General features: G+C 40.7%; 1 protein-coding gene across 1 annotated transcript; it reads right to left on the reverse strand.

The window, feature by feature from the left end:
- Positions 1 to 8,052, reverse strand: TMEM33 (transmembrane protein 33). The gene is made up of 7 exons (XM_069856125.1): positions 7,910 to 8,052; positions 6,744 to 6,838; positions 6,116 to 6,303; positions 5,112 to 5,179; positions 4,209 to 4,342; positions 2,317 to 2,400; positions 1 to 1,231 (listed from the first exon to the last, which is right to left on the reverse strand). Exons 1-7 carry the CDS (start codon positions 7,964 to 7,966, stop codon positions 1,102 to 1,104), a joined length of 756 nt encoding a protein of 251 aa, XP_069712226.1. The 5' UTR covers positions 7,967 to 8,052; the 3' UTR covers positions 1 to 1,101.
- Positions 8,053 to 9,219: the final 1,167 nt, after the last annotated feature.

Consider the following 9,219-nt stretch of genomic DNA (forward strand, 5'->3'; position numbering starts at 1 on the left):
TTTTCCCTCAATCTACCTTTGAGCCACTGGGTCAATACAAAAATCAGCACTTAATTTAATATTCACATTTGTAGTCAAGACAGTGGGTTTGCATCAGACGGATTTATGTCAGAAATCCTACACCCCTTTGTTTAAGAAGCTGCCTAAATAGGTGCAATCCTTTACATAAACTTCTCATCACAATGAGTCTCATGAACCAGAACAATTTATACAGAGCTAGCTACAGATAAATTTTCTAAAAGCCAACATGCATTAATTACTGCAGTCTCACATTCATGAGACAGAAGAACAAGTCTGCAATGCTTATGCAAAAGTTACTTCATTTACTCTGATTAATTCACTTAGAGATGGTTAAAAGTTTAAGGATTGCATCTTTGTTTGAAAAGCCAGCAAAAAGGTCTGCAATTTATCTTGGTAAAACATCTTGTTACGACAAGAAAACCACAGTTTTCTCCATGAACAGAGCCTTGACATTTCTTCCAAAAACTTAATGTAAGACTATGTCACAAGGTAGAAACTTGGAAGAGTTCTCTTTAAGTAGTATTAACAAAAATAGCCTCTCCTCCAGATACGGCGTTAATGATATCAGATTGATAGATATTAACTCTTTTGTTAAATTTGAAGTGGGCCATATTTTTCCATTGAGTACAGTAATTTAGATTAAATGGTTCTACAGCTACATTTAGGATGCAGAAGAATACTGTCCAAAGTGTACTGCATAGCTATGCATACCAACTGCTATCCACTGGAGACATCCTACAGTAGCTATAGTTCCAACTAACAAACCTACTGAGCACAGACTTCTCAAAGTTTTAGTCAACCTCAAACAATCCTTGGTTCCCAAAAACCCAACTCTGTATGACTGGGCATGTTTTGGATGGGATGCAGCTACTTTTTTTTCCACCAATTAGCAATACAGCACAATAATTTTAAGTTTCCATTACTTGTTTTTGATATGCTAAATTTCCTATTATCTCCAAGAAAAGCATATACACATTTTTATACAGCCTGGAGCAAGATCAGTGTAAAACCAAGAACTTATAATCATCAGAAGTGCCAGTTGCTCATAATGTTCACAAAACACATGTGCCTGAAGTTCGGCTATGCAACAGTTGGTGCCAATCTGCTTATAAAGGAAATGCTGCTGAGACACAGTCTTCTTACAAAAACAGGGCATGAGGGTTTCATTATTAAGTGTTCAACAACAATCCTCAGCTCGGTGAAGAGAGTCCTGCAAAATCAGATTTAAACAAGATTTTTAAATCCTACACCATTTAGCAGAAGTAGCATTTAAATATCTTTTTCATTCATTTCTTTTCTCAACACCCCCTGCAACTCTAGTTAGCAAGTTCTTTACATTAACTCAGTGTCATGCTATTTTGCAACAACGTCAGAACTCTTATCCTTTAAACATTAACATTTTAATGTAGTTCAGCAGCTTCCAGTTGAGAATAGATATAAAGACAACAGAAAAAAAATCCACCTCAAATCAAATAAAGACCACTACAAAGAAAAAGAGTATTGCTTTATCAGAAATAGTGAAATAGGAGCTGGGAGGTAACACACGAGGCAACAAAGCTGGTGAGGGGGCTGGAGAACAGGTCTTAGGAGGAGCAGCTGAGAGAGCTGGGGTTGTTTAGCCTGGAGAAGAGGAGGCTGAGGGGAGACCTCATTGCTCTCTATAACTACCTGAAAGGAGGTTGTGGAGAGGAGGGTGCTGGCCTCTTCTCCCAAGTGACGGGGGACAGGACAAGAGGGAATGGCCTCAAGCTCCTCCAGGGGAGATTTAGGCTGGACATTAGGAAAAAATTCTTCACATAAAGGGTCATTGGGTACTGGCAGAGGCTGCCCAGGGAGGTGGTTGAGTTACCTTCCCTGGAGGAAGGTAAAAAATCCACAGATTTTTTTTTTTTTCCTGTCAATATGACACAAGTTCATAAGTGCCTGTTCATGTATAGACTTCACCTCAGACAGGCCTGGAATGCAAAAATTATTTCTTCCCCATAAATGGCTGCAGAACAATTGAAAAAAAAAAAAAAAAATCTTTCTCCCAAAGCATAGTTTGAATTACTTAAGCATGTTCTGAAAGTTCCCATTCAAGGATGGTGGCACATTTCAGAAAAGTTCAGTTACATAAAAAAAAGTAATCTTGTATCAGCTGTTCTTTTTTTAGCATCCAGGAGTATTCCACATTCTATAATTATCATTTGCTGATTCAGTATTACAAGTTATGCATTCCTTTCAGAATGAAAAATTTCTGAACACCTAAACACTATGCAGGTAAATATTAAGTTCCAAAACCGATTTAGTGCTTACCGACAGTATGGATTTCGCCGGGAGGAGTAGCGTAATGTAAGAAATCTATAGTAAATGAAGGGCTGGAGCAGACTCCCTTGCCCACTGAAAAAGAATAGAGAAGTAAAGGTTAACAGTGACAAAAAGAAAAAAAATGCCAGTACTTTTTCTTATAAAAGCAAGCAAACCACTTAGGCTCAAATATTGCTAGACTGGGGTCATGTTGGTTCAGATAATCTTGACCTGACAAGATAAAGTACATAACCATACACTTATGAAAGCAGAAAAACTGCTCATTAAAGCAGCTAATGCTGTTGTTGTGTTGATTTTATATTTATGAAGCTTTTTATATGGTTCGCTTCTGGCAGTGGGCAAATAATCACAGAAGAGATGACAGACACCTGTTCAGTATCAAAAAAGAGCTTACTGGTCAAGCATAGAAATTGTCCAGCTCTAATGGTAGCACTTTGAATACCTGGACAACATTTCTAGTCTCTTGCAAAACTTCTCGGAACACATTGCAGACTATTTTGGATGTATTGAGATATTAATATCCAGCTGATATTCAACTATTCCAGTTACACCAAAGTCAGGTTTTTATACCTTACAAAGCTCTTTTTCACATGATGGTGCTGTAAAAGGGTAACATATAAACCATACACAAAGCACAGAAATAACATGGGTTCGATTTTAATAACCAAAGTTTCTTTATATAACACAATATTAAGAGCTCTGTTTTGAACTTAAGCATGTCAGTTCCAGTAACTACAGCTCCTGCAAGTATGAGCAATATCTTTACCCAGGAAAAAAAGTGAAAAGGAAAATGAGCTATTGGAGGGGGAAAAGAGAATATCTTGCAGCTATACAGTATCTACAAGTACCTTAATATGCTAGAACAGTTTAAAGAACAAATTCTCACAACACTTGCATTTAACCATTATACAATTTTAAAATTTCACATTTGACCTTTTATATGCTTTAGTACCTACTAGATGATGCATCAAGTAGGAGCACTTCACAAATTCTCCTTTAGTGAGGGGAATGGGGTTGCAAAGAAGAGTTCTCCTAAAGAGAAGTTTGAGGCATCTGAAAGTTTCAGATGCTGGATACAGAGCGTATCTGTCAGTTGGCAAGTGGCCTTAAATGAAATGGAATCCTTCAGGGCTGTGTTCCAGTAACTTCCAAGAAGATAAAGCCTCCCTTCTGCTGCTTGTGAGACCACTTGACACAAATGGTCTCACTATGCTATTACTTATGGAACAAAGGGTGTTATTCCCCCTCCAAATATTAAAAGGCAATAACCCAAACTTCAATGATTGGCACGTCATTATGCCTATGTGACTCCTGTATGATTCCAACATATGCTGAAGATTCCTAAAATTAATTCAAGAGGCTGCACAGCAGCCAAAATCAAACAGATTGAAAGAGAGACAAGGGTCACAGGTCAGAAGTAACACAGGAGAGGACATAACCTACTCCTGCTTGCACATTTTTAGCACAATGAAATTTCATGTCCCCCAAATTTCTTGAGACTAATAGTCCAAAATCATAAGCTTCACTGAAAGTGAACACAAGTTCTTAATATTTTATTACACTGATCAAAATTCAACTTACTGAGTAATGTAGGAGAATGCAAGTTACAGGCCTGAAAAAACTTTTACTTGACCAAACAAAGTCATCCATGCTATGAGAGGGAAAGGTTTTTTTAAGTGCTCAGTTATATCAGAGTTAATGCTCTTCAATTTCATGATGTACCAACTTCAGAAGTCTAGGAATCAAATAAATTTAACTCTTAGGTTCAAGATCAATAGCCAGAATCATACAGATGGAGATCTGTGATCAAGAGAAAACTCAACTGCAAAAAGTAATCTTGTGTAGAAAGTTTCTAAGTCTAAAAATATGATAATTCTTACCTGAAAAGCATAAAAACTGTAGCTGGCATCAGGAAAATTTCATTGCAAGCAATGAATTTTAGAATATTCTGTTGATTAGCATTCAGTTTCTCTAAAAGATTTCTCAGTAAGGGCAGGCTATTTGAACTTCGTGCCTTTGAAGAGAAAGATTGCCAGAAAACATAAGAGTTACATCTATCTTCTCTAGTAAAAAAAACAAACCCAAAATATTAAAAATTATCATTTACAATTCATTTCATTATTTGAAGTCTAGATGCTTTAAGGGTATTGATATTAGTATCCCAAGGAAAACTACTGGAAGCCTGGAACTCCATTATTACATAGAGTTAAGTTACAAACACGAGATGTTTCAGTTCCCTCACCCACTCATTTTAGGTTCAAATGCATAGAGGTGGCCATGTGCCTTATTCTGTCCACTAGGAGGAAGCGCCTATGGCAGCAAGACAGCGCAGTTAGAAATACCAAAGGTTAGTTACATTAAGCTGCACAAGGGAGTTCACTGAGCAGCAGGTCTACTGGCAAGTATTTTGCTTCCCAACCTCACCCTCCAGTTTATTACTTTATTACTGAAATAGGACATTAAGTTTCACAGGCTATGGTTTAGCTTGAAAAGAAATGTCTTAAGTTTCAACTTAACTGCTACACAGACTTTGCTTCCATCAAAGGACAGCATTTGAAGAAAAATAAATAGTGTCAACTCCAACATATCAAGTCATAACAGAAGAAGAGGCAGGGAGGGGGCAGGGAACTTAAAAAAGGACTCCTCACATTCTGGGTGCTGAGATTCCATATTACAATTTCACTCTAACTCCTCTAGTGCAGTTAAAGGAAACTACAGATGCAATGCAAGCCTGTTGGCATTCTTGGGGTTTATAAACATTTTATACATCATATGGTACTTACATCAAGGACCTTCTTTGTATAAGTGGCAGCATGAAGCAAAGAGAACAGCAGAACTGGAAAAATACTCACTGAAGCAAGTGATAAGGAAAATTACAGGCTGCACAAGTGCACATTTCTCCATAATGTTATGCTAGTACACAAGTTATAGCCTGATGGCAGTTTACAAGAGGTTGGCTGGAATGACCTACCCTGGAATGAGACAGCCATGTCGAACATCTACAGTAATAACTCCTTCCTTTGCCTCTTGCGCCTCTTTGCCATGCATTCTTATTGATTTCAAAGTGTGGGTGTATGCAGGTATGTAAACATATACCATTACACACCAACGCAGAAAGAACGCATTTTAGTAGGAATGCAAAGACAAGCATGAGGTTACTTCTTAAAAACTACAATATACTTTTATTAAGAGATGTTATAAAACTCATTTCTTTACCAAAGACCAGGCAGTTGGCAGTCACTCAGATTTTAGAGAGCAAAAACATAGACATTCCTCTGCCAGGGACATTTTAGGAGTAGTATACTAAGTGTACATACAAAGTGGCACAAAGTCAGTTCTTCTGTGTTACCTCTGACAGCCACAGTAGCAAGCCTTTTTTGCAGGCTTTAACTGTTTAATTACTTAACTGAAAAAGCTACTACTGAGTAATTCTTTCTCTACACAATATATGTCCTTCTTATGGTGAAGAATCATATATAAAACCTGTACTAGTAATAAGTGAAAGTTATCAGCTTCTTAAAGTATCACTTAAGGCTGGTCATAAAATCTACCAAACTTAGGTCTCAAGAACACAAAATCTAAGTAGCTAGAGACTGCAGTGCACTAGTTAGAGGTGATTAACCCCAATACGAATCTATCAACAAAAGCCTTTCTTATTTTACATAGAGTACATATAGCAAACGTATTCTGGTTTAAACCAGTTTTTTGAAATCACAGTACAGGTGATGAAAAGAATCGAGTTTAAGATCTTTAAAAACATTATCAGGATTACACAAGTAAAGGATACTTGTAACAGGATAGGAATTCACAAAGATAAGGGAGTACAACAGGTAGTGGCAGCTGTCCTCCAACAAAGCCTGGGCGAGAAACGCCCTGCTAAGCTGAAAGTGCGGTAGCCTTTGGTGTAGTCGAAGGGCACTAGTAAGAGCATTCGCCAGCAAGGCACGCTGATAAAAGCTCGCTGCTTCATGCAACCTGAAAATCATCAGAGGAGATGTTACCATATGAACCGCTCCTCTGCTCTGGAGCTTTCCTACCCTTGAGAATTGCATCACATCTGCACAACACCTTAAGTACTTCTATTATCATGCATAAACACTATTACCAAATTACAACTCAAAAACTGGTAACGTTGATTTACTGCAGGTGCCAACAGGTAAAGCAACTCAATGTATGACTCCATAACCACGCATAAAAACATGCATTTGCCAGTACTTCACAGTTGTTCAACATAATTTCCAAACATATCTACAAATGTTTGAAACCAATCTAAAACCTACAAGCTGTTCTTACTGAATGCCCCCAAATAAGCTGAATAACAGAAACATATCCTTACATGAAAATCAACTCTATGAAAAGGGAGTACAGTTACTTTGTAAATATTTTATGCTATTTTACAATATTACAATACATACCCTAAAAGAGGCAGGACAAATAAAGCTGAGCAGTAAACTGTGAACAATCGGGAAATCCACATTGCTGTATCCAACTTGTTAGCCATCAGAAATTGCTACATTAGAAGAAAAGGAAAAAAAAAACAACCCCCATAGAAGTTGGTATCTTAGTATTTGCATACAATGAACATCCTTGCCTTCTCTATTAGATTGCAGCTATCTCTCCAGCTTCGAATAGAAGCAAAGTATAGCTTGAGGCAAAGAGCATCTCTTTATATTGTATGAAACGTGACTCAAATTATGTTACTAACTAGATCAAAAATAGCTAGGGTGTCTAAGAAGGAAAAGGCTCCTTTATACGCTATAACAAAATACAGTGGTAAGATCTTGTGTGGATGTACTTTTTCTAAAAAAAGCAACACCACAGAACAGCCAGCTTCAAAAATGTATCATGTGTGGTCTTTAAACCTGACTGACTTTCACATCTATTGCTCCAAGTTTCCTTGCAGAAACTACTGTTTCAAATTTCCTTCACGCACCTGTGTCTAGACCTCCGTACCTCTTGGGCGGGGGGGGTAAGGAGTTGAATGAAGTTAGCGTAAGTACATCATAAGGAAAGGGGCTTTGTTTTGGCCTGTGTAAAAAGCTTTTAACAGTAATCTAGCACCTCTCCAGTTGCTGAGCACTCCTTAGCCACAGTTCTCTTTACACCTGATATAGCCCTCATACTAGAAAAGTTCTAATTAAACACAGCACGCTTTTAGCCATTAGGTGTCAGAGTCAAAGCATCAGTTTCCTTTCACATGAAAGAGCTCTTTTCTTTTTTTCCCTTTTCCAACTTGAGCCCTGTTTTGAAACTGCTTTTCCTCTACGTCCCTAGACCCCTTTTATGCAAATTACCAGAAATTACCCTAACGTGCAAGTACCTCCCATCGTTATCTGCCGAGTTACTCGCACAATATAACCAGACGCACAGGACAAGAGTCACGAGGATTAGTTTAGACCGAGACACTTTCAATAAGGGCGGCGCATTAACAGCACGCCTCCATCAGAAAGCGAAGGGGCCGCTTCCTCCGCCCGCCCCCCGCTCCGTGCCTCAGCGCGATGCCCTCACGGCCCTCCCAGCGCCGAAAGAGCCGCCCGCGACCCCGCAGAAGCGCCGCGGCCGGCCCAGGCCCCCTCCTTACCACGGCGCCGCCGCCGGCCCCGCCTTGCACGGGCCCATTCTGCGTGGAGTCCGCCATGGCCGCCCCTGTGGGCAGAGAACCGCCTCAGCACGGGCTGCGGCCCCCCGAGCTCCTCCCGCCGCCTCCGGCCCGGCCACCCGCGACCCGCCGCAACCGGCACCAACAGGAGCGCTCGCCGCACGCTCGCCGGATACGGCAGGACGCCACTTCCGGGACGGGCGCGCTGTCTGCCGGGAAATGTAGGCCGGGCGGCTCGGCGCTTCCGGCGGCGCCTGGTGACATCACAGGGTCCCGCCTGAGCCGGGCGAGGCCGCGGGGGAGGTGGTTCCTCACGCCCCGCTAGCGCCCCCGTGGGGCGCTGGGTTAATAGAGTCACAGAGTGGTGTGGGTTGGAAGGGACCTTAAAGCCCATCCAGTTCCACTCTCCTGCCATGGGCAGGGACACCTCCCACCGGATCAGGCTGCCCAAGGCCGCATCCAGCCTGGCCTTGAACACCTCCAGGACGGGGCAGCCACAGCTTCCCTGGGCAACCTGTGCCAGGGCCTCACCGCTCTCATTGTGAAGGAATTCCTCCTTAGGTCTAGCGCTGGGTGTGGGGGGAATCAGCTCCACCTCAGACACGCACACCCAGATACTGGTTTTAGAGCTTTTTATCTTTGCATTACATGCATATGTATCTTATTTCTCAGAAAGCGTTTATGTATTCACACTATTTCTCAGAACTAATTTTGATAGTGGCATACTCATTGCGCTTGGCATTTCTGCTGGTAGGGTCTCTCTGGTGGTAATCAGGAATTGCTTCTTACTATCTTTTTGTTGGACTCACCTGTGCAACATACCTGTTAAGATGATGTTGTGCAACATGTTCTCTTTTCAAGGCTGATCTCCTCCAGCCAGCCAGCTCTGGTTTTCTAATTTCTCCTTAATTTTGATTTAGGCAACTCAAGCATACAAAGTTACACATTACTCTAAGCAATTGTTATTATCATTATAAATTATACAGGGCTGCAAACCTGAACAGGCAATCAAAGGAGGAGCTCTCTGTTTCTGCAATGCTAAGGTAGCATGATGATGTAACACTGGATGCAAACGCAAGTCAAATGTGGTGTTGCCTCAGGCTGTGTTCACTTGGTGTAGTGCTACCTGTTCCCTGAAAAAGGAAAAAAACAGAGAAACCTTTTGAAAGCTTCATGTGCCCAAACATTCATGCTATAAGCAGCATTACATTAAAATGCTGCAGCTTTGAAATAAGTTTCTGAAATCTTTGGAAAGTAATCATGAAACCTTAAAGCTCGGGAGCTTTAATCGA

Source organism: Phaenicophaeus curvirostris, chromosome 4 (genome assembly GCF_032191515.1).
Source record: "Phaenicophaeus curvirostris isolate KB17595 chromosome 4, BPBGC_Pcur_1.0, whole genome shotgun sequence".
NCBI lineage: Eukaryota > Metazoa > Chordata > Aves > Cuculiformes > Cuculidae > Phaenicophaeus > Phaenicophaeus curvirostris.

Bases quoted from the DNA above. Each gene is read 5' to 3' on its own strand.
- TMEM33 (XM_069856125.1), bottom strand. From the start codon at position 7,966: ATGGCGGACTCCACGCAGAATGGGCCCGTGCAAGGCGGGGCCGGCGGC. The intron at 5,180-6,115 runs GTATCCTTTACT...CACTTGCTTCAG, and splicing joins GAATTCCTATCCTGTTACAA to TGAGTATTTTTCCAGTTCTG. The intron at 4,343-5,111 runs GTAAGTACCATA...TTCTCTTCAAAG, and splicing joins ATACAAAGAAGGTCCTTGAT to GCACGAAGTTCAAATAGCCT.